This window comes from Camelus ferus, chromosome 1, assembly GCF_009834535.1.
Source record: "Camelus ferus isolate YT-003-E chromosome 1, BCGSAC_Cfer_1.0, whole genome shotgun sequence".
In the NCBI taxonomy this organism is placed as follows: Eukaryota; Metazoa; Chordata; class Mammalia; order Artiodactyla; family Camelidae; genus Camelus; species Camelus ferus.
Window position 1 is genome coordinate 41,655,024 of NC_045696.1, and position 26,660 is coordinate 41,681,683.

Sequence of the window (26,660 nt, forward strand, 5' to 3'; positions counted from 1 at the left end):
GACCTAAAGAAGCAATTCTCCAGCGAAGACATAGAAATGGCCAATAGGCACATGAAAAAAGGCTCAATATCGCTAATTTTATCAGAGAAATGCAAATCAAAACTACAATGAAGTATCACCTCACACCAGTTAGAATGGCCATCATTCAAAAGTCCACAAATGATAAATGCTGGAGAGGCTGTGGAGAAAAGGGAACCCTCCTACATTGCTGGTGAGAATGTAGTTTGGCACAGCCATTATGCAAAACAGCATGGAGATTCTTCAAAAAACTCAAAATAGACTCACCATATGACCCAGCAATCCCACTCCTGGGCATATATCCAGAGGGAAATCTAATTATAAAAGATACATGCACCCCAGTGTTCATGGCAGCACTATTTACAATAGCCAAGACATGGAAAAAACCTAAACAACCATTGACAGATGACTAGATAAAGAAGCTATGGTATATTTATACAATGGAATGCTATTCAGCCATAAAAAAAACAATAAAATAATGCCATTTGCAGCAACATGGGTGGACCTGGAGATTGTCATTCTAAATGAAGTAAGCCAGAAAGAGAAAAAAAATACCATATGATATCATGCATATGTGGAATCTAAAAAAAAAAAACAAAAGAAAAAAAAAAAAAGAAAAAAGAGGACACTAATGAACTCATCTACAAAACAGAAACAGTCTCACAGACATAGTAAACAATCTTAATGGTTACCAGGGGAAAGGGGGTGGGAAGGGATAAATTTGGGAGTTCGAGATTTGTAAATTTTAACCACTATATATAACAACAGATTAAAAAACAAATTTCTCTGTATAGCAGGGAACTATATTCAATATCTTATAATAACCTTTAATGAAAAAGAAAGTATACACTAGAAATTGTAACTGACTATACATCAACAAAAAAATTAATACAATTTTTTAAAAACAGGATTATTATTCACTGTTTCTTCTAAATCTAGGTCACTAAGCAATCAACAGGTATTTATTAGACACATTTCTCCCACTTCATGTTTTTATAATACAGTCTTTGGAATCAAATCAGGACCACCCTCCTCTTTCCTAAGACTGATTTAGGACTTTCTCAAGCCCTCCTGCTAGCAAGACATCATGCAAATATAGGAAGGAAAAAACTGAAAATTGAGGTTTCTGTGCCGATGTTTAGGTGAGTGGTTGCTCGCCTTCCTATGCAAAATTTCTTTAGACTACTGTTACACCATGGATGTGCCTTCTTGTTCTCTTTTAGACAGGTCACCAATCCCTTCTCTTGACAGCTGATACCAGCTACCCACTCCTAATCTTCCTTTAATCAGCTCTATCAGTTTTCCTTCCATCCCTGCCTTAAGCAGATGGCAGGGGGGAATGAAAGTTTCTAAGACTTTGAAAGAATAAAGTTCATGAGAGGCAAAGTAATAACTCAGCATCATTAACTGTCCACAAAATTTGCGGCAACAAATGGGCTCTGGATTTGTCTCCAATTCTCTGAGATCCTCACTACAGAGATTAATCAAAGAATGATTATCATTCCCACACCAGGCTCACACTGTGTGTATCTTTTAGTGGTAATTACACAGAACTACTCCTATGATCTACAGTGTTTTTTTCTAATTGATAAAAAAAAATGTAGGGAGGTTCTTGAAAGAGAAGTTTATTCATGATGAAAATGGATGGCACAATTATATGCATGAGGAAAAGACCCTTTTATATACATAAAGACAAAACTTTTTATTTCTAATTAGCTAGTCTTAAGAAAATTTCAAGAAAACAGTGCAGTAACCTGAATTTATCTGACCCATGCTTTATGTACAATGTCATTATAAACAAGATGAAAAAGAAAAATCCTTCAATACCCATACTCCATACTGAACATATAGTATGTATATGATCACTTCAGAATCATTACATAGTCTGAATACATAATTATATCTTTATTCTCTGATATCATGGTTACATTTTTCCTACTTATGCCCTTAATCACTAAACAAGCAATTAAATATAAGTGAAGAAAAAGACAGGATAAGGAATCATTTAAAATAGGCTGTAGCTATAAATTGTGTGGCTGAGGGGAGTGTTTTAACCTGTGTCTTATTACTGAGGGGAGTGATTTTAACAAGTGTGTCTTGTTAACCCATAGGCATAGTGTAAGGTTCTATAAAATGCATGACTCAAGCAAATTTCTAGGCAGATTCTTTACATCACCAATTACTTTCTAGTACCCTCCCACATTCCACCTTGAGCCAGGATTGTCTGTGGAACACAATGCAATTGATTTGAGGACTATGACCTTCACACCATTTTTCTGCATTCATTGCACCCTCGGGAGTAGAATGAGCTAGGATCCATGACTCACTGCAGCTGGATGGTCAATAAGAAAGACTGGCCCCACCCATCTCTACTGGGAATTGTTAGAAACGTTTTCGGGGAAAAAAAAATGACCCATATTTTTCTTGGCTAAAATATCTCAATTTAATAAAGATAAGTTATTCCTAAATCAGTTGTTTCTTTATGGACTAGATATGTTAACTTGTTTTCCCATTTGAAAGTGAAAATTCAATTCACAGGCTGATCGACGTCAAAGTATCCTTTATTGAAAACATGGAAATGACACAGAGATACTAGGTGCCAAAAAGTCATGAGATGGAAGAAGGCAAACTTACGAAACACGCATGCAAATGAGTAACTACATCAGGTATCATATCTGAGCCAAAATGGTTTTAGAGCCTATAAAGAATATTTCTCCAATTTTCATCTTTTTTCAGAAGTAATATTAAGTCAGGGTTGTTTGACTCCGTTACACTTTTACCATGTGTTAAAAAACAGAAAGGGTTGGGGAGGGGAGCAGCCAACCCATGAACAGATACTACAGAAGAAAAAAACAAAGCGGTGGGAATAAAATCAGGTAAAACCTGCACTTGTTTTATTACATAAAGGAAATGGGACTTTGGAGCACATAAATATGAACAAATACCCTTAAAACACTGCTATGGTGCAAATGGAGTCCTACTTATCAAATAAACTCCCTTTTATCCAGAACCCATGAAAATAAGAATCATGTAGGGACATTCAGTTATAAAGGCTATATCTACAAGACTCCAAAGCACCTTACAAATCACCCCAAAAAAGTTTGAGTTCTTTATCATGCACTTTTACTGTTAACTGCGTTTAATTATTTTTAAATAAGGTGATAGTTGTATTGAATATTATACTGCTAGATTAATAAGAACATCCTAATAATCAGAACATTTCATTCCTCAATCACACAGCCCAAATGAGAGCTTAGCTTAATACTTTCAAATGACTATATGCCATTAAATTACCTTGGGAAAAGCTCCTTTGAAAAGAAGCTCTTTCAGGGTAGTTTGTCCTGTCAGACGGATAGCTCTTTTAGCTCTTTAGATGTGCCCATCAGTGGATCCTCATCGTGGAAACTTCATTCTCTGATGTTTCCCACTGTGGTTCAGTTATAACAAAGCAAGGGCCAAAGTCTTTATTCCTGAACTGAGGCCCTCAGTTCTCTCCTTGAGAGTTTAGGAATCCCCTCCTTTTCAACGATGTGGAACAGACATTCATGGAGACCCACGATTAGCTCTTGCATGAAAAGTTCATACAAATGGAAATCAGAGACAGAGACGAGTCAGAATTCTCAAACTCCCACTTCACTGCTTGGAAAACAATCCTCCTTCAGCTGAGTTTGTGCTTCTCCTAAGTGTTCCACGTGGTGACCTGCGCTTCACCCACTTCACCTCCATCTGAACTCCCCCAGCAAGCAGACGTTCAAAATGTTGCCTTCTAGGGTTAATTTATGATTAAAAAAAAAACAACTTTTTTTCACCTAACACTGAGTAGGTTTAGGGGAAAAAGTTTAGAATCTTCAACAGAAATCTTAGAAAGTTTTAGAAATATTAAATTAAACATTAAGTAGTGACAAATGTCATTAACATTTAAAATGCTTTAAAGATAATTATCAATTCCCTTTCAAATTCACCCAGTAGAAAATGTCCCAGCAGTGGCTTGTATCTATGCTGAACTTATAGAGAATCCATTATTAGGGGAGGGAATGAAAGAAATTACTGAGATAAGGGAATTACCTACCTACAAAAACACACACTCACAAGACCTGTTACCCATACATACGTTGCAAAATATCTGGATATCTTCAAGGCTTTCAGTAGCTTTACTGTGGCATGTACTCACCCCAGAGATTAAGTTTCTGGTGTCTTCATACTGAGTGAAATTGGCAGTCATCAAGTTGAGGGGAAAAAAAGTGAACCAGGTATTTTATCTTATGGCCAACCTACCCCTGGTCAGTTACATCTGGTCACAAAGAAATCAAAATGTTTAAGACTGTTTTTGACTAACATGAAGATATCTAACATAAAACACCTGTATCAACAATAACCTATCTGCGTACACAACAAGACGGATAGTGATAATTACTGGACCCTCTCCCTGCCCGCTCCAAAGCTACCATTCAAAAAGTATTAGGAAAGAGGAAAATTTCTACTTTTTCAGTTAAAATTTATATAAGATGTGGACTTTTCCTACCTATAAAACTTTTTTAAAAATTTTAATTGCAATAAAAGTCCTGCTGTGTTTCATGTAAGCAGGAATGAACTGAGACACAGTTATTACACAAAGAAGCAATGCAAACAAACTAACCTACACCACACGGGGAAGTCAAGTGCTGCTTTTGAAATTAATACACGAGAAACTACAGAAGATCCCAGATTTGCCCAGGACACCTTTAGGTTTCAGAAACAGAGTCAGGGAACCCACTGGTTCTGACTCAGTCCACGCATCAATCAGCAAAGTATATTCTCAGCGCTGTGGTCTTGACCCGATACCCACTCCTTCCCTGTCCATGTGGTTCAATTCATCTTTACTCTAACAAAAAGCCTGTAACCTTTATGATATGTATTGTCCTTGATAGCAGGGGGAAAAAAACAGGATATTAACATAATTAACATAATAATGTGGTCTTGATTAACAGGCTCAGGAAATTTAAAATTCTGGTAGGAGCACAATGTACAGGTCTAAATCTATACTGCAGCAAAAAGGTTGCTTTTTCTTTAGCAGTTTGATTCCCCTCAAAACCTTAGTATTTAGTTAGATGAATGTTTGGCCATAAACTATATTAAAATTACTTCAAAGTCGTCTCATTCCACCTGACAATAGCAAACTTGCTACTACAGACTCAGTTACTAAGCCTACCTTCCTCCGTAATAGTCTCACCTGACCTTCCTGCGGGGAAGCCCGAGGCATCATTAGTTACTAAGAGACACCCTCAGAGGCTCAGAAGCAGACAGCAAATGCAACCCAACTCCCAGGCCTGGCTTTTTCCTTACAGAATCCTTTCTAGAATTCATACAGTTTTGAATTCCTTTAAATACAACTTCTGGTCTTTGTAGGCTTAAAACTTGTCACATCTCTTACTGCATTCTGAAATTTTAAACTAGAAAAATAAATTGTGCCCCCAGTTTAACTTTTTTTAATAGAAAACTCTTCTTCCAACAGAGTTCGGAATCCAGGCTAATTACATGACACAGGTAAAGAGTGATTCCATCTTCTCTAGGCTTCTAGTCCGTTGCAAAATAGGACTTTTGGTTAAAGCTCTTCCCTGCCATTAAAAAAAGAAGAAGAAAGAAAGAAAGAAATAGCAATTAATTGAAAAAAGCCAGAATGTACTGAAATGTATTTTTGGTGTAATATATAGCCATGCTGTGTTCCTAAAAATCACCAATATTTTCTATTTTCTTTCTTTGCAGGAAAGCTATCCTGTGCTTTGATAAGTTAAAAAAAAAAAAAAAAAGAATCCACTCTACCAAGACCATGTAATGCTTTTACTGAATCCTAAAGTTCATTAATATTTTCTCAGGCTATTGGTAGATTAAAAACTCTGAGACTAAGTGCAAACTGAAAATTTATGGATTCTGTACCTAACATTTTTTTCAATGCCATCTTCCCTTTATGAACAACTCCCTTAAAGTTTTAGTGTCTATGTGAACATTCTTTTGTTTCACTGGGTCTTCTTGCTTAAATCTTCTTTTTTATATGGATTTTTGGGGGAATATTTTAATGCTAGATAGTTTACCCGAGGAAACTGAAGCATGGGGTCAATCTGTTCCTAATTAGGCTTTTCTGGATCCTCTCTTTGTATTTCTTAATCTAGATGAGATGCATTTTTAAGTCAGGGAATGCAGATGGCTCTGAAGGGCTTATACAGGGTCGTAGAAAAGATAAAACCATCAGTCACGTTTTTTCTATTGGATACCACTGAAGTGGAGCCACAGGCCACCTGTGGACTAGAGATAGAGGGATGAGTGGGTATCCTGGTCTAAAAGGCAGGATCCCAGTAATACTGCTCTGAAAGCATTCAACAAGGTTGGCAGCACCTTCCCTGGACCAAATCAGATGCTTAGAGATTTTTTTCAAAGGAGTCTCCACCACGCACACAGACTTAGAAAAGTACCTTCCTTAGTTTCCCTAGGTGTCAATTCGTCCCTTCCTATCAGAGGAACCATGGGTGAGGGGCTGCCTATCAGACAAAAGGGATTTGGAGCAAAGGAGCAGAGGCTCCAATCAGAACCACATGGGTTATCCTGACCCTTTATCCATTTCTTCTAGTAAGTAGGCTTGAATTGCTCTGGTTTTTCTCTTCTAAAAGCCAGGTGCTGATATCTGTGCTGGGTGAGACCCGTCAGTAAGGAAGGACCTTTGTGAAGGCAGCTGAGAGACAAAATATCAAAGCCAAATTATAACCCCACCCACTACACTCAATTAACATCCATGAATGGTCTCTTTACAAGATAGTTTATTTTTATAATGTATACCTGGTTATGGATTCTGAGGAACAAAGGGAAAAAAACTACAGACACTTGCCCAAAATGCATGCTGAAAAAAGCAACAGAAAAAAAATGAAAAGGAAGATGAATTTGACTGAGGAAGAGATACACTGTAACGAGATGTGTGTCATTCAAAGTATACTTAAAAGTATCCACAAAGATGGAAAAGGAAGGATATGTTAAAATATGTGACGATTTATGGCTACTCAGATGGGTGACACCTACAGAAATCAGAGAGAATATGACAGGGGGGGAGGTATAGCTCAGTGGTAGAGGGCGTGCTTAGCATGCACGAGATCCTGGGTTCAATCCCCAGTACTTCCACTAAATAATAATAATAATTAAATAATTAAATAAACCTAATTACCTCCCCTCCCCCCTCAAAAAAAGAGAAAATAGGACAGAGCCCAGGAAGCCCTAGGCCAGAGCACAGAGTGTCTTAGTTTTCGATCTTCTCTGGCATTTGCTGTCATCATGATCTTATGTAGGTCCTTCCATCGCTTTGAGGGTTCCTTTCCTCATTCATAAAACATAAAAAAGAAACATTCACCTTCCAAAGGTGTGGGGAGGAATAAATGAGGTAACCTGTGAGGAAGTGTATGAACTGTAAAGAACCCAGCAAACACTGGTTATGACAGAAACCTGTGTCACGTGGACAGGAGTTACGTGTTCACGCCTGAGGCACTACTCTAAGGGAAGCCCCCTCAGAATCTGGGTGAGGGCGCTGTTTCAAACACTTACATTTGATGTTCTCTCACAAAAGCTGCAAACTCAGGATCCCTGGCATACAGTTCCAAAATTCTCATTCTTTCTTCAATTTCCTTTAAAAAAAAGAAAGAAGAGGAAAAGAGGCTTTGCAGAAGAAAAACTTCAATGGCCTTTTTAAAAAGAGTTCTAATTTTTGTAAGTAATGGTGGCCTTTGAGGCTATCCAGGGGAGAGCAATAGAAAAACAGTGGCCATTTCAGAAAAATAGAGGGTGTGGCCACTACCTGAACTGCTCTGAGTAACAGTAACACAGGTAAGGGTTTCTAAGGAGGAAAGGGAGGAGGAGGGGCTTGCTAATAAGGATAAAAGGAACCAGCAGGTGGGGAATAAGGTAGAGCTCAGAATTATATACTTGCTACATACCACATTCGCCTGGGAGATGCCATAAGGTAAAAAACTAATCACAAAGTAATTTTCAGCCTTTCTTGAAGCCCATGTATGTGCATGAACACACACACACACGACATACACAGCAGCAGAGCAGTAACAGAAAATCCAAGTTTCCTACCTCCCTGGAAAGCTCACTGCTCTCATACATTTGTCTGATTTCTTCCCTGCTCAGACCACCAATCATCTCTCTGCCTGCAGAGCTGTAGAAGGGACGCAGAGGGTAGGGTCCCTCGTACTGCTCGAGTGCAGCCTCGTGACTTTCAAACACAGGGTTGTGCTTCACGCCACTTTCCACGGATGAGAGGCTGTCAGGCTGCCTGCTGGAGCCACAAGAAGAAAAGTGTGATTGACGAGCATCTTCTTTGGATGCTCAGCTACTTGGAAGACTACTTACTTGGAGCAAGATTTCTGGATACAAATGGGGTGGGAAAGGGGGGTGGGGGAAGGGTCCGTGAAAAATATCCAGATCAAGCTCAAAAATTATTTATCAGGTGTTATCATTATTGTCTCCTCAACTACATGGCAAGTGTCCTGGGGAATTATTCCATGTCTCATTCATCTTTATTTGCCCCCCAGTACCTAATACTCAATAAATACTGATGGAAAAACAGGCCTGGCAATATTTAGTAGGTCCTTAAATGAATATAGCTCCATCATTCCCAGAGGAGACAAATAAAAAAATCAATGTGTAACCACACAAAAATTCTAATAGAAATATAAATACAGGGGGAATGTGCTTCAACTAAGTTCAATTCAGGTCTACAAATATTTACTGAGCTTTGATTATGTGCCTAGGACTGTTCTAGATGCAAATGATACAAAGAATTTGTTGGAATCCCTCTCCAGCATAAGATTACAGTCAAATGCAAAGTAAGACTCAACAAAAAGTATAATAATAGAATTATGTCCTGGGTGTTCCAAGGAACCTAGGAGAGGTGCCTCCTTAGCCAAGCCGGAGGGTAAGGGAAGGTCACCCAGACCTGCAGCAGAAGCACTCTTGGACTCTAGAATCACAGAAGTGAAGTACAACCAGGGATTGTCATCACAACACAACCCCAAAGGTCCTTGCATTGCTAGTGTAGCAAGAACAAGCTTAGTGAAGCTACACTTAACTAAAAAGAGAACCAGATTCTACTTCTTGCCAAGTTCTTACCTAGATTTAAAATCTGTCTCATTACCACTGGCATGAGCCAACGGGAACATACTAACAGATTTGGTCTTCACTTCAACCCTGTCACCCTCCCAACCCCTCCCCCACCATGAAACAGGCATTCTGGCCCCACTCAATGTGTGCAGGGAGATTCCTGCATGCCTTCCTGATGGTGCTCATGCTCATTCAACTAGCTAGAAAGTTTCCCACCCACCCGCTGCAGCAAACATCTACTCTTCTGTCCAGCTAAATATCACAACCATCATTAAAACTTCTAAGACACCCTCCCCTAGACAAAAAAAAATTCACCCCTTACCTAGGCATCTTAGCATCTTATCCATGCTGTCACTTATGTTTGCTTCCAGTTTGACACCCTCTGAGGACAGGGACCATGTTTTTACTCAACTATATGCTCTCTCCCCTCCACCCAGATCCTTGTCCAGTATTTGGCACAAAGTAAGCACAAAATGAATGAACAGAAGGAACATTCTCCTTAGTTACCTGAAGGGCCCTTCCCTGTCTCTCCTAGCATATTGAGCTTGAAGAGTCCTGATGATGAAGAAGATGACCACAGAAGAAAGGAGGAGCAGTCCAGCCATGGAGGCGATGGTGATGCCTATCACCAGGGGCTCGGACACAAACTCTTCACAGTGCTCCCCGCGGTACCACCAGTTCTCACCCACCCGGCACCTGGAATGACAGGTGACCAAGTCCCAACCACAAGCACTCTGCTGACAGTAACAATTAATAGCAGAAAGAAGACACTAGTGAATTTATCTATAAAGCGGAAACAGACCCACAGACACAGAAAACAAACTTATGGTTACCGGGGAGAAGGGGGTAGGAAGGGATAAATTGGGAGTTTGAGATTTGCAGATACTAACTACTATATATAAAATAGATGTTAAAAAAAAAAACAAATTTCTTCTGTATAGCACAGGGAATTATATTCAATATCTTGTAGTAACCTATAATGAAAAAGAATATTAAAATGAATATATGAATATGTATGACTGAAACATTATGCTGCACACCAGAAATTGACACATTCTAAACTGACTATACTTCAATAAAATTAATTATTAATTAATTTAAAAAACAGCAGAATCTTCAGTGGGACTAGGGAAAGAGAGAAAAATAAATGCACACCACATGAAGCCTCAGTAAAAATGTGAGTATACAGGTTAAATGATAAGATTTAAAGCTGTGTATAGTGCCTGATATCCACCCAGGAGGTCCTCAGTGACTACCTGTAAAGTCTGAATAAAAGACTGACTAGACTTAAAGAAAGTACTTCCTTATTTATAGATAATGAAAAACAGGCCCAGGAAGGAAAATGACTGGTGTTAGGTCATACAATTAGTTAGCCACAGAGCTGCTCTGGAAGCCACGTCTCCAGACTCCTCATGTCCTTTTCACTGCATGGCAGAGATCCCCCAGGACCCCACGGCCACAGAACGGTGCAAAAACATCTTCAAGTCCCAGAGCAGCAATCACTGCTTTTCAAAATAATCTTAATTTCTTTGGAAATTGAGAGACTATTTTTCCCAGTAGTTTTCTAGCTAAACTTTATACCTTTACATGTAGAAAAGTCTGAATCATTTCCACCTATTTCCTCTATTTTGGGCATCAGTGCGAATGCTTGCCCTTTTTGACATTCACAAATTGTCCTCTCATTTATGTTTCCCCTGCTTATTCTCAGCATTCTCTCCCTTTCCAGCATGTGACTTTGGGTGTGGTTGGGAGGTTGATTTGCTCTGCTCTGTTTAAGGGGAGTAGGCAGGGAAGGCTACCTAAATCTGGTCATCTGCCTGCTGCATTTTCTTTGGTTCTATCATTAAAAAGTGGATCTTAGATACATAAAATAAACTTGCCACAACTTTAAATACTTGCTTTTCTTTATTTTTGAATACTCAGTAGGACTAAGAACAGCCCAAATCCATTAAGAACATCACCCCAAAAGAACAATAAAATTCCGTTTCAGACACAGTGTAAAGTGCTGATATGCTTGAAGCTAAGTCGAGCACCAACTGCCTTATCATCACCACTAGCAAACATAAGACCTCCGACTGCTCTCCATCCTCCCTATAGGCCACTAGACAATGTTCTTCTTACAGCTCCCTAAAAGCATAAGATAAAATAACCTATTGAACTGGGTATAGTTCGGGTCTATTAATTGACTCAGTCTTCACACGAGAACTAGATGGCACACATGTATTATCTAGATATAACCTCTATAATAAATATTGTGATTATCCTAATATCACAGGTGCAGACCCCTTTTCTTCACAGGAAGTATCTATAACCTTGTAAAGCCAAAACCTTTAACTACAACATACCTACAAATGGCCCCATGTCCAGGCATAATGTCACACTTCCCATCATTCAAGCAGAAGTTAGGCTGTAGATCACAGAGACTCTGACAGGGCAGTTCTTCCACACTCAGGTACCCAGGGTAGCATCTGCACTCTGCTTCTCCACTCCAGGGGTTGACCAAACACTCGGAAAATTCATTGCAGGCTTGAAACTTGCAAGGGTTGGCTTGATCACCTAAAACAACAAACGAACAGGAGAATGATACAACAAAAAGCAAAATACAAAAACTGGGGTACATGAAGCCCCTCTACGAAGGCTCTCCCATCCAAAGTACCATGGGACAACCCCCTTCATGAATCATTGAAATACATCACTACCCATACCACAATAAAATTTCTGACTCATCCTTCATTGATGAGCTTTTATCAAATTTCTCTGAAACCTAGAGGCAAATCATAAAACCCAGTGTCCTAGGTGAGCCTCTACCTGTTTTATGTAGGGAACATGTAGAAGCTTTAAAATCCACGTAATTGTAGATCTAAATTAAACAGTTTTCATGTACCATTCATTTCTACCAACCCTTTCCTTCTATAGTCCTCCTCCACTCTGCACATGATGCTGCATGCCCTACCCGCCATGGGGAACATGAAATGGGGCGACAGAATCCAGAGAACTGGTGGAAGCTTCGGGGATGGATATAGCCCAGTAAGAGCAGCCTAAGAACTCTCAAGATTTGTGAAAGCCAATGTTAGAAAAATAAATCAGCCCTGTACCTCCTCAGGCTATTCTCAGCAATATTTTGGACTCAGTAATATCAATTTTCATTGATAGGATGAGAGAAAATGACATAGCACAGGGAACTATATTCAATTTCTTATAATAAGCTGTAATGGAAAAGAATAATATATATATGGACATAACTGAATCGCGTTTGCTATACACATGAAACTAACATTGTAAGTCGACTACACTTCAATAAAAATAAGAATTAAAAAATCAAAGGCTTAAAAAGAAAAAAATTAATTGGGACAAAAACTAGTCAAAAATGATGTAAGACATTGACCATGGATAGGTCTTCCGTCCTACCATGGTTCCACTGTTAGTTCTCCACTGGTGAATGGCAAACTGTGAACTACAAACAGGCAAATGGCGAAATAAATACCACAGAGGAAATAAGTGTAAATGACCCATAAACTCATTTATATGGAAGAGCATAAGGTTTATTTAGAAGACTAAGAGGAGGTTAAAAAACAAGGAGCATAGCCCCTCAGTGTCCAGATAAATTAATCCTGCTTTCAGAATCAGTGATTTCCTTGCCACTCTGGAGAGTAAAGACATTTTGCAAAATCTGTAGCCTCAGAGTTTAGAGGATCTCTACAGCAGGTCTTTCTTGGCCCTGTGCAGGAATGGGGGGTGTCCTGGGGTGAATAGTGTCTTCCCAAAATTCATGTCCAACCGGAACCTCAGAACATGATCTTATTTGGAAATAGGATCTTTGTAAATGTAATCAAGTCGAGGTCATACTGGATTAGGTTGGGCCCATAGTCCAATATTTGATGTCCTTATGAGAAGAGGGAAATTCGGATACAGAGGCATAGACACATAGGAAAGAAGACCACATAAAGACAGAAGCAGAGACCACAGTGATGCATCTATAAGCAAAGGAATGTCAAGGATTACTGGCGAACTCCAGAAGCTAGGACAAGGCAAGGAAGGATTCTTGAGATTTTCCAGGGAGCATGACCCTGCCAACACCTTGATTTGGATTCCTGGCCTCCAAAACAATGTGAGAATAAATTTCTGTTGTTATAAACCACCCAGTTTGTGGTCCTTTGTTATGGCAACCCTAGCAAACTAATACAAGGGACCAATAATAAGATGCTTGTATAAGAAGAGCATACAGATGTGCTGACAGATGGCAGTTCTACAGAAGAACTACACAGCAGGATTCCACTGTGTATTTCCCTAAGTCTTTATATCTTGATCCTCATATTCATTTTGTGACTCTGTAATCAGAAAACAATCCAATCCTGGCCTAGCAGTGAAGGATAGAAATGTATATAGGGGGTGGGAAGGATGGTCTTGCATGGTCCCCCTTTGTTGATGGACGTTAAAGAATTTCTGAGACACTACATGTGGAAACAAATTAGGCAAGAGCCAAGTCAATCTTATCTTTAGCCAATCTTGAGATAAAATAATATTTTATTCTGAAGACTTTTAACTAAAAATATACATGTAGTAGGAAAATTCTATTTAAAAATTCTAAAACTTTGTGATCATTCTGTGGGTGTGGGTGAGTGTCTGGGGAAAGGGAAATAGAATCTATAATAGGCAAAAAAAGATAAATGCTACTCCCTTTTGCTTCCAGACCAAAGAAGAGACCAAGGCCAATATTTTAATCATGTAAATAAAAGACTGTTGTTTTAAAGTCTCTTTCCAGTCCTTTGTGCAGGTTAAAGGTGGAGGCCCAGAACAGAGAGTCCTCTGTTTGGAAGAGTACCTTCATGACTTTATAGGAAAACAAAGGTAGACTTGGCGTTAAGCTTGGGATAGGAGACAGGGATCTAACCTATAGAATGAATTACGTTCTGGTTTTCCAGGGGCAGGCTAAGAGAGGGAGTGATGGGCCCGGGAAAATGAGAGCGGAGGAAATAGGAAGAGGGTCTGGAGAGACAGCCAGAATAGCCAGAGTAGCATGGTCGCTAGCTTTCTCCTGGAGAAAAAGTTGGCCATTAAACAAACACTTTTGAAAGGGTGGCTGAAAAATTTTTGGATATTTACCCCCTAACAGTACCATTTTAAAGCCATCTGCTGTTCTATAATAAAAACTCCTCCATCATGCTCATATTACCAGCAAATGTCTGATAGAATCAACTGCCCTGTACTAGAGGTGCTTTGGGAAAATAAAAAATGGGACTGTGACCTGTGTAGGATTAACATAAAGAACAATTACAAGGGTGAGGACAAATGCGAGATTGGAAATTCAGCTGCAGGAGCTCAGAGCTGGAGATGATTAAGAGATAGTTAAGTTCCCTGATAATTCCTACAGATACTAGGGGTCAGAGGGCCATGGATCTAGGTTTTACACTGCAAATGGGAGAGACAAATGCCAGTTCACTTGAATGTTAAGGAAAAAATTGATCCTATAAACCTGGATGACTTGGCATCCAGCTGACATGTGAGTTACATGCGAAATTGAGGTAAACACATTTATTCACGTAATTCCCTTTAAAAAGAAGTGGACTGACTTTTGCAAAAGTTTTATAAATCTTCACTGCTTGCATTTCCATGGCTAGTCAAATGCTTTTATATACGTTATTTGTTTAATCCTTAGAACAGCCCCATGAAATACATATGCCAGGTCATTCTATTCCCATTTAATATATGAGGGAGTAAGGCTCAGAGATAAAACAGCTCATCCAGGATCACACAAATGATAAATGGCAGAGCAGAGGCATGAAACCAGGTCTTCTAAATTATAATTAATTCCTTCTTCCGCTGCACCACATGGCAAAGAATACGCAAACATCCTTAAAGAACTCAAGTGGCAAGAGATCTGGATGTTGGGGGATTAGCTAAATCATTTTCTTCACTTTCAACGAATAATGGTCCTTCAAGGATTTCAAAGGAAAGAATGTTTGCTTCTTTCCCAGTTAAAGAATAGGGCTGTCTTCCAAACCAGTTTGAGAGTAAAAGGCACTGGAGAAATACAAATCCAGACATTCTACCTTACTCCTATTCAAAACCACTGTCTTCTGGTATGTAGAAGGTAAAAAAGAACAGTCTGAGTATCCAACAGTATTCTCTGCATCCAAGTCTTCCAAATAAAAACAACAGTTTGTTTCATTCAGTCACAGTATTTCTGAGTGCCTTCTGTATGCAAGACACTACGCTAGGTTTTGGCTACAAAGTGGTTAATAAAAACAGACACAGTCTCAGTCCTTGTGGACAGTGCAACTGGGGGAAATAGCTATGAAGCAACTACGTGCATAAATTAGCATTATCCTAATAGTTATAAACATTACAGAGGGAAAAGAACCAATCTTGACTATGGATGAGTCAGTGAACGTCTTGAGGAAGAGACATTTGAATTGAGGCATGAAGGATAAGCGAAAGTCAGCCAGGAGGAAAAAGAGTTTCAGGCAAAGAAGACAGTACGTGCAAAGGCTTTACGTGGGTTTAGTTGGAAGCTAGGGAGATACGGAAAACAAGAGGTCGCTCTTAGACATCTTAAGCTTGATATGCACAGGACATCTCCAAGTTGAGATCATCAAGTACATAGGAAGATACTGATTCTGGAGCTCAGAAGGTAAGTCTGATCTGCACATAAAAATGTAGAGAGTTACTGACATTTACATTCGACTTACAATAATGGAAATAGATAAAAACAACTTAGGAAAATAACACAGAAAGGAAGAGAGCCCAAATCAACTGGCTTGGCCACACAGAGATGTAGCAACAACAGATCCTATGGATAAGTAAAAGAGAGCCAGGTAGAGCAGGTGAAAAAGGAATGGAAAGTAAACAAGAAAAAGAAACAAGTAACAACCCATTTGAAAAGAGAATGATATTGATGTCCTTGGTAGAGTTATTTCACTAATTACCAAGATGTGGAAAATTTTCCTGACATGGTACTCTTTTACCTGTAAGTATTAAATTCACCTTGACTCAGTGTAGAAGAAAATACACAAGAATAATAACTAGATTCCACTAAGAAACCACCAGTATTCAATTTTCAATATCACCGATATTCAATATCATTACCTGATTCCACATCAAGGGAGTACTTGTCAATAGCCAAGTTCATGGTTTGGTAGGCAGTGGTGCAAAAGTCTTCCAGAATCACGTATACAGCATTGGTGACATTGGGAAGGACAAACTTGGCGAACTTCATTCGGCTGTTTACCACAATACTACCATTTCGGAAGTTCAGGATTTCTAAATTCTGGAACCCAGTGAGATTTGACTGGAGATAGGGAACCAACTACAAGACATGAAAAGTGGTCAGTTTATTGACAAGGTTTTGCATTTTTTTCAATACCTACCATAAACAAATAAACAAGGATGAACCCCTCTACTTTTCTAAATTGTATTCTATATATATTATTTAAATTGTTCACCCAGAAAACTATGGATGGTGAGTTGTTTGAGAGTCATCAGATTTTCAATGCCATTTAGGAAACCCACGGAAATTCTGGACAGTTTTAGACACCAGTGAGTTTATTCTCTCTGTTTTACCTAAGGGTTGCAACAGTGCAGGCATTATAGGCGTTATATTGTGAGATCCACAAAACATAGGTTTCACAATAAAATGTGAAAAGAAATCTTAAACTTGTTTCAGTCCCAGAAATCACAGAATACAATCTCCAGTATCTAAATTGTCACATCACCCTCATGCCACATTTGTGTTTTCCATTTCTTGTATCCACCTGTCTTATTGTTTTGCTACCAACCCTTAGCTATTACACTATTCATACGATGATAGGAAATGAAAATCCACAGCAGACCACACTCCCCTTGACTCAGATCTTACATGCTGAGGGAAAGAGGAGTGGTTCATACACAATTATTCACTAACGCCCATGTCTCACTTCTTATGCTTACCAGTTCTAAGAACCTTTGCTCCAGCGCTTTATACTCCAAAGAGTTTTTATTAAACAGATCTTCTGAGAACATCATGTTAGTCACTCTGAGGCTGAAGAATACCACCAAAGGTCCTGTGGTTTGGGTATAAATCAAGTCATCGCTTTTTGTGGCCTGAGCCACAATAGCCGACTCTGTGGAGTGAATATCTGCAGACATTTCCACATAACTACCAACCTTGCCATTTTCCTCTGGGATTAGCTCAGGCTGATAGTAATCTGTGCCTATCTGGTCCAGTTCCAGTGAAATATCCTGTACGCCCATAATTACTTCATCCTCCAGCAGGGTGGAGCTTGTGGTTGGAGGCAATCTGGTAGATTGTGTCATAGAAGCTTTCAACCAGAGCTTGTCAGTACTCTGCGGCGTACTTGCCAGTGTGTCTCTGGACAATTTCCCTAGGGAAGAAGTTCTTGCCCAGACTACATCTGATTCTGGCAATATGGTCCACAAAGGTTGCACATCTGGCTTCCCTGCTGAAGTTTTGCTGTCAAACCAGTCCTGGCTGGATGACTCTGTACTTTGTTCCATGTCCTCCTTTAGAACAGGTTCTACCTGATCTGGTTTATCAGGAGAAGCAGAGATTGCTATAGATGTCAGCAGAGGAGGTGATTTGGTAACTGAGTAATAATCAATGTCAGGTACCTCTGATGTGTGCTTGGATAGAATTAGAGATGCAGATTGAGTTGTGATCTCTGCAAAGATGGGCACAGTAGGTCCACCAAGGGGCTCTTCCTCTGCAAAGTTTGTGGATCTATCAAAATACCCATATTTTGAATGCTCAATACTTTGATCTGTGGCATCTTTTTTGTCATCTATAACTAGTTTCTCACCTACATCCTCAGTTGACAAAAGGGAATCCTCTGAATCTTCAGCTTCAAGCCATGACTCAGACAATGATTCCGTGCTCTTCTCTAATGAAGTCTCACTCCATGGCCAAGTAATCAGACTCACCTTTTGCCCAGACCCTGAACCTAAACCACTCTCAAATATGAACTCTTTTTCCATAGGTATGTGTGGCACCCAAGAGCTCATTTCTAATTGGCCTTTGACTTTGGAGGTCAAAGACTCCAAGCCAAAAGGCATAGTTATTTCTTTAGCAAGAAGATCTAATGTGACAGAGGAGACTGGATATGGTGAGGGTGTCAAAGACACCCCAGAGTCTTCCATGGATGGTATTGTTTCTTGTGGCACTGAATGAGTGAATGAACTTGAAGGCAATGGATCAATAGAAAGAAAATCTTCTGATCCTTCAACTTTAGTTAATCCTAAAAATAGAGTTTTCCATTAATTAATTCACAAAGATGCCAAAATACATTCCAAGTCTTACTAATGAAACCAACCACCTGTTTTTTCCCACTAGATTACAAAGGACAGTTGCCAACTTTTGCTTTGCTATATCCAGTAAACAACAAGAAGGCATGATTATATTTTTGTGATGTGGTACAATCATTCATGATTATAACTCCCTTCCCTGAGGATAACAAGACATCAGGCTTTGAAATAATTAATCTTCAACACGATTTTTTTTTTATTCCATGAAAATCAAGAAATGCTGGTAGCCATATTGACACAAAGACTGAATCTAGTAAAAACCCAGGAAGAAAATTCCCTAGGAAATTTTGTTGGTCTCTGAATTCTCAGTTTCTTGCTGTTTATTGTCCATCATCCTTCAGGTTCACCCAATGTTCAAACTCCTGGACTCACTATTTATATCTTTGTTCATCTTCCTCTTTCACGTGTATACTCCATCCCTGAGTCACATTGATTGTCCCTTTCCTCCATATCAGCTAAATCATCTGCTTGACTTCCGTAATCTCTGCTGTAGCTGCTCTAGTTTAGATTCTTCCCTTCTCAAGCCTAATGCCAGCGAAAAATCTCTATGTACTTGCCCCCAGTTAATCCTATTAAAAGATAATGGAATAATCTTCTTTGAGGCTGTTTGTTTACCACTCAAATATTCAAGTAAGTAAAGCAGTTCTTAAATAGTAATATAATTAAGTGATACATTCTTTAATAGGACCTTCAAAATATCTATCTGATGAAATCACTTCAGCCCACAAGTTCATTTCTTATTATTTACCTATTTGGACTCTCCGTTCCAACCAAGTAAAGCTGACTGTTCCCTTTCTCACACAACATTCCCAAGGCTGTGTCCTCCTAATGAATGTTATCATGCTTTCTAACTGACTCCAGTCTCCTGCTCTCTTCAAAACTCTTCTCATCTGATACAATAAGGAAGTATGAAAAGTGATTAAAATTCTTTACCATCTTCTAATGGGTGAAATCCGGAAGTCCTTTCTTCAGAAGCCATCGGCAAGCCAGTGTGAAGCACTGCTGGGGTGACAGAATGAAGAGTCAAGCTGCTAACGTCTAAAACCTCTGGGGAAGAACTGAGGCTCACCTTCGAGGGAAAGGCTAATTTGGGTGTAGACACTAAATCACCCAAAGGGCTTTCTGACCAGAGTTCCCTGCCAGTGGCTGAAGGAGGACCAGAGCTGAAATCAAGTGGTGAAATACTGCTCGTGGTGGATTCATCTGCTGAGGGCCATTCAGCTTGAGGGGTATTATCCTGGAGGGGCAAAAAGAGGCTGAATCATATCACAGATAAAAGAAACACATAAAAATAATTTCAAACACCACCTATCTATCTACATTCCCAGATTTTCTAGGGACAAAAGGCAATGTAATATTGGGGAAGGAGAGGGAGATAGGGCTCTAGAACCAAACAGATCTAGAATTAAATCCCAATTCAACCACTTACTAGTTGGAAAATCTAGAGAAAAATCATGTATCTCTTGAATCTTACCTGGAAAGTAAGAATAGATGAGATAACATATTCAAAAGACCAAAAAAAAAAAAAAGTGAGTTTATGGGAGAAGATGCTGTTTCTCTTGCTTTAGATAGTTCTCTTCCCTCTATCTTATTAGCTTAAATACTTCAAACACACAGAAGTTACTAATATCTATTATTTGTTGTCAAGGACCTAAGCACATTGCCCACAACAGGAAGAACAATTCGTGATTGTATTCATCATTCTGAAAGATAATGATTTGATCAAGGTCTTTTATTTTGATAAGAAATGGCACCACATCAAAATGTGGTCTCATTACCTCAAACAAATAGCAACATCTGTGAATTGTATCACACTTACAAAATACAATTTTCTTTTTCCAGTGACTTTTTAATAACATAGTACTAGTCATATCTTAAAATGTAGCTTCAGGAATAGAAAAGTAGACAGAAACACTATCCTTGAACATGCTAATTCTTTAATCCTACAATGAGATTAGTCTGTGTTAAAAAGTTTAGTGATGACAGTTAATAGGTAAAACTGGCCATGACATGGACAGGAGTTTATATATTCCAATCTATGTTGAATAACAAAAAATAAGAAGTGTCATATGCAAAGAAGGAATTCATAAAATATTTCTAAAAACTGAAAAAGGGAAATACGAAAGAGCAATCATTCTCTAATCTAAGTAGCATTAAAATCACATGCAAGCTTTTTAACAACACCAATGCCCGGGCCCCACACCCCAGAGATTCTAACTTAACTGGTCTGAGGGTAGAACCTAGATATGGTACTTACAAAAACTCCTCAGTAGAGGATACATTCTAATCTAGAAAATAAAGAGGGAAATGATGAAAAGTGGATAGTACAATACTAGTAAATATTTTTGGTAATGTGGCTTTGGTCAAAAAAAGGAATAGAAGTAAAACACATCTGAGCACCCCCACACACACCTCTTCCACCTCACAGTTAGCTCCTTGTGCACACTCCCTTTGGCAAAGACAGGGAACTTTGACAGACAATTAGTGAGCAGGCACAGAAAGCTGGCCTGAATCTATAGGCCAGAGAGAGACTACAACTTGAGCTTCTGTATTGTCCTTGGAATAGCCAAAAGATAGCTGTCTGGTGCATTGCAGGATCAAGAGAAGGCATATAAGCTTAGGACTTTGCCACTTGAGGCAGCAAGAAGTGTGAAAAACGTGTGTCAAGAGGAGGCTGAGAAAAACTCAGAATCCCAGCAGGGCTGATGGAAGATATTTCTCTCCTAAAGTCAGTCAGTAAAGATTGGAGGAAATGACTTCTACTTCAAATGTGAATACAACAAAAGACTTTAAGGAACATGAAATGTCAAAGAACATGATATCATCAAAGGATCACAATAATCTTCCAGTAACTGACCCCAAAGACATGAAGGTCTACAATTTACCTGGCAAAGTCAAAATAGCTGTTTTAAGGAAGATCAATGAGCTACAATAAAAAACCAGAAAGACAGTTCAATGAAATCAGAAATCAAAACATAAACAAAATAAGAAATTTAACAAAGAGATAGAAATCACACACATACACACACAGAAAGAGCCAAACAAAAATCCTGGAGCTGAAGAATACAATAAATGAAATGGAGAATGCAAAAGAGAGCATAAACAATGGGATATATCGAGCAGAAGAAAGAATCTGTGAAGTAGAAGACAGGACTGCTGACAGTTGTCTGGTCAGAAGAGAATAAAAAAGAATGAAGAAAGCATGAACTATGGGATACCATCAAAAGAAACAATCTGTGAATCAGTGGTGTTCCAGAAGGAGAAGAGAAGGAGGAGGGAGTAGAAAGCTAATTTAAAGAAATAATGACTGAGAACTTTCCAAATCTGAAGAGAGAGATTTAGCTTTGGGGCTTTTTTTTTTTTTTTTAATTTTGTTTTGTTTTTCTTCCTTGGTTAAGTTTATTCCTAGGTTTAGGGAGAGATTTGACCATCCAAGTTCACAAAGCTCATTGGACCCCAAGCAAATTCAACTTCAAAAGATCTTCTCCAAGACATATTATAATAAAACTGTCAAAATTAAATACAAAGAGAGAATCTTAAAAGCACCAAGAGAAAAGAAGTTTGTAACTTACATCAAGGGAACCCACATCATGCTATCAGTGGATTTCTCAGCAGGAACCTAACAGGCCAGGAGAGAGAGGGATGATAGATTCAAAGTGCTGAAAGAAAAAAACCTGCCAACCAAGAATACTTTATCCAGCAAAGCTGTCCTTCAGAAATGAAGGCAAGATAAAAATCTTCTCTGACAAAATCTGAGGTATTTCATCACCACTAGACCAGCCTTACAAGAAATATTAAAAGTTCTTCAAACCAAAATGAAAGGACACTAATTTGTACCATGAAAACATATGAAAATATGTAACACACTGCTAAAGGTAAGTATATATTCAAATACTGTAATATTATGTGTAATATTGTGTGTTAACCACTTAATTCTAGTAAAAAGGTTAAAACAAAAGTATTAAAAATAACTATAGCTCACAATAATTTGTTAATGAACATACAATAAAAAAGAGGTCAATTGTGACATCAAAAACATAAAAGAGAAGGAGTAAAAGGGTAAACTTTTCATTTGCCATCAAAGTTATGTAGTGAGCATAAAATAGACTGTTACGTGTATAATACATGTAAGTCTGATGGTAGCCACAAAGACAAAACCTACAGTAGATACACAAAAGGTAAAGAGAAGGGAAGCAAGTAGAGCTCCAAGACTGAATCATGAAGCAACAGAAAAGCTAAACAGACCTCAGTAATCAGAACCTCCCTACAATGAAAAGCCATGACCAGAAGGTTTTACTGATGAATTCTTCCAAACATTTGAGGAAGAATTAATGCTAATCTTTCTCAAACTCTGCCAAGAAACTGAAGAGGAGGGAACACTCTCAACTCATTTTAAGAGGCCAGCATTACCTAATACCAACAGCGGACAAGAATACTACAAGAAAACTATAGATATCCCTGATGAAAATACATACAAAATTTTCCAACAAAATATTAGCAAACTGAATTTAACAGCACATTAGAAGGATTATATACCATGATCAAATGGGATTTACCTCTGCAAGGATAGTTCAACATAAACAAATCAATAAATGTGATGCACCATATCAAAAGAATGAAGGGTAAAAACTATGCAATCATCTCAATAGATGCAGAAGCATTTGACAAAATACAATACCCTTTCATGATAAAAAAAAAAAAACTCTTAACAAACTGGATATAGAGGGAATGTACCTCAATAAAACAAAGGTCAGATATGACAAGTCCATAGCTAACCTCATACTCAACAGTGAAGAGTTAAAAACTTTTCCTCTATGATCAGGAACAAGAACAGGGTGCCTGCTCTTACCACTCCTATTCAGCATAGTACTAAAAGTCCTGGTCAGAGCAGTTAGGCAAGAAAAGGAAACAAAAGGCACCAAAATGGGAAAAGAAGAAGTAAAGTTGTCACTATTTGTAGACGACATAATCTTATATATAAAAAACTCAAAAGACTGGAACAAAAAAAATATTGTAACTAATCTAAAACAAGTTCAGTAAAGCTGCAGGATACAAAATCAATATACAAAAGTCAGTTGTGTTTCTATACACTAATAGCAAACTATCTGAAAGAGAAATTATAAAAACAATCCCATTTACAAGTTCAACAAAAAGAGTAATATACCTAGGAATAAATTTAACCAAGGAGGTAAAAACTCTATTCACTGAAAACTATAAGACAGTGATGAAAGAAATAAAAAGAGATACAAATAAATGGAAAGATATTCCATGCTCAAGGATTGCAAGAATTAATATTGTTAAAATGTCAAAAGCAATCTATAGATTCAATGCAATCCCTATCAACATTCCAATGGCATTTCTCACAGAAACAGAATAAACAATACTAAAATCTGTATGGATCCACAAAAGACCCCAAATAGCCAAAGCAATCCTGAGACAGAAGAACAAAACTAGAGGCATCACACTTTCTGATTTCCAACTATATTACAAATTGACAGTAAATAAATCAGTACTGGCATAAAAATAGACACATAGACAAATGGAACAGAATCCAGAGCCTAGAAATACACTCTAGCAGATATAGTCAACTAATATTTGACAAGGGAGCCAAGACTCAATGGGGAAAGAATAGTGTCTTCAATAAATGGCACTGGGAAAATTGGACAGCTACAGGAAAAAAAAAAAGAAAGAAAGAAAGAAAGAAACTGGACCTCTACCTCTGCTATACATAAAAATCAACTCAAAATGAATTAAAGACCTAAACCTAAGATCTTATGTAGGAAAAAACACAGAGAAAAAGCTCCCTGACATTGGTCTTAAAATGTTTTTTTGGAAATGACACCAAAAGCACAAGCAACAAAAACAAAAATCAATGAGTGAGACTACATCAAACTAAAAAAGGTTTGCCTAGCAAAAGAAAACAATTAACAAAATGAAACCTATGTAATAGGAAAAAATATTTATAAATCATATATTTGATAAGGGGTTAACAGCCAAAATATATCAGGTACTCACACAACTCAGCAGCAAAAACAAAACAACCAAAGACATTTAAAAATGGGCAAAGAACCTGAATAAACATTTTTCCAAAGAAGATTTCAAATTGCCAATAGATACATGAAAAGATGCCCAACATCACCAGGGAAATGCAAATCAAAACCACAATAAAGTTCCACCTAACATCTGTTAGAATGGCTATTCTCAAAAAGACAAGAGAAAAGTGTTGGTAAGGGTGTGGGGAAAAGAGAACCCATGTGCCCTGTTGATGGGAATGTAAATAGTTATAGCCATTGTAGAAAACAGTACTGAGGTTCCTCAAAAAATTAAAAATAGAATTACCACAGAGGGGAGGCTATAGCTTAGTGGAAGAGCACATGATTAGCATGCACGAGGTCATGGGTTTGATCCCTAGTATCTCCATTAAATAAATAATAATAATAAATAAACCTAACTACCTCCCTTTATAAAAATGGAATTAACACATGATCCAGCAATCCCAGTTCTGGATATATGGATAGAGGAAATTAAATCAGTAAGTGAAACAGATACTTGCACTTTCATGTTCACAGCAGCATTATTCACAATAGCCATGATATGGAAATAACCTAAGTGTCCATCAACAGATGAATGGCTAAAGAAGATGTGCTATGTACACACAATGGGATATTATTCAGCCATGAAAAAGAAATCCTGCCCTTTGTGACAATGTGGATGGACCTTGAGGGCATAACGCTAAAGTGCAATAAAGCAGAAGAAAAAGACAAAAACTGCATGATATCACTTATATGTAGAATGTGAAAAAGCCAAACTCATAAAAAAAAAATCGCAGAATGGGGTTTTCCAGGGGCTGGGGTTGGGGAGATGGAGAGATGTCAGTCAAAGGGTACAAACTTGCAGTTACAAGCTGAATAAGTTCTGGGTATCTGATGTACAACATGGTAACTATAGTTTACTGTGTTACATACTTGAAAGCTGCCTGAAGAGTTTATCTTAAATGTTCTTATCACCCCCCGCCCCCAAAAAAGGTAATTATGTGAAGTGATGGAGGTATTAACTAACTGTACTGTGATAAGTATTTCACAATATATAAGTGTATCAAATCATCATATTGTACACCTTAAATTTATACAACACTGTATGTCAATTATATCTCAGTAAAGCTGGGAGGAATAAAAAGAATGAACCAGATGGAGAGAGCAAGAGTTCAATTCCACATAAATGAAAAGACAATAAATTGAAGTCAAGAATGTAGAAGTAAAAAAAAAAAAAAAATTAAGTAAAAATACCAGCTTTTGTTTTGCCAAAGGCTTGGGTGATTTATAAGGCCATCTTTAGGTTTATAAAAATCTTATCTTAGGAAGCAGGGCTGAGCATACACGTATGTGTGAACATAACAAACAAATCAAATTTTATAACTAGAAAGGCTCTTAAGAATATTTAGTCCAACCTTGCCTATTAAAGATAAAGAACTGAGGTTCATGGAACCATCCCAGTGCTCTGTCCACTATACCAGACTACTCATTGAAGGAGATATACAAGTGTATATACCCACATGGCAAAAGGATTCCCAGAGGAGAAACTGGAGCTGGCCGACTTGGCAGCCTAATTCTCATTCAGGTTAGCGTATGTGCGCAGATCTAAAAGACCCAGCTGAACACAAAGGAGAGAGAGGAGGCGGGACCATTTTCTATTCTTTAAATGTCTGCTATGTTGAATATGAAGGCTGTCTGTATGTAAGGAAAAGTTTCTTCCTGTCTCATTTTTTTCTATTATCTAAAACTACATATATACATTCAGTGAAAAGTAAGAAGGCCATCTGCTCGACACCAAGTACTGTTCCTCAGAATAGCAGTTATGATGATGACAGGTCATACCATACCAGGGAATTCACTTGTTTTTCTCTTACTTATTTAAAACCACTTCTAGAGATGTGTTAGAGTCACTTGTGCTTCCAGTTGAGTCAGATATATTTGCATCCTTGTAAATTCTAAGTGCGCATTTTTTCAGACTTCCAGGAGAGATGGCTTAAGCCCTTTGACATACACTTAAGAAACTGAGTTTTACCAGACAGATCCTATGACCAGACACACATCAGAAAGCAGCTGAATCCTCAATGAAAAAGAAATTCTCAAGAAATAAATGACTTCAATATATCTATAAGCTGAATTCCTTTTCATTACATAAAAATTAAAACAAAACATTCTATCCTTAATAAGTCAAGTCAC

At 38.1% G+C, this 26,660-nt stretch overlaps 1 protein-coding gene across 1 annotated transcript in view; it reads right to left on the reverse strand.

The window, feature by feature from the left end:
• Positions 1–1,628: 1,628 nt before the first annotated feature.
• IMPG2 (interphotoreceptor matrix proteoglycan 2) overlaps positions 1,629–26,660 on the reverse strand; it is a 65,243-nt gene continuing 40,211 nt past the window's right edge. Inside the window, exons 13-20 of the mRNA XM_032477927.1 lie at positions 19,369–19,672; positions 17,065–18,368; positions 16,225–16,444; positions 11,484–11,694; positions 9,646–9,834; positions 8,113–8,314; positions 7,579–7,658; positions 1,629–5,612 (exon numbers count right to left, since the gene is read on the reverse strand). Of these exons, the coding sequence (XP_032333818.1) occupies positions 5,600–5,612; positions 7,579–7,658; positions 8,113–8,314; positions 9,646–9,834; positions 11,484–11,694; positions 16,225–16,444; positions 17,065–18,368; positions 19,369–19,672 (2,523 nt within the window). The 3' untranslated portion in view covers positions 1,629–5,599. The remainder of the gene's footprint in view (positions 5,613–7,578; positions 7,659–8,112; positions 8,315–9,645; positions 9,835–11,483; positions 11,695–16,224; positions 16,445–17,064; positions 18,369–19,368; positions 19,673–26,660) is intronic.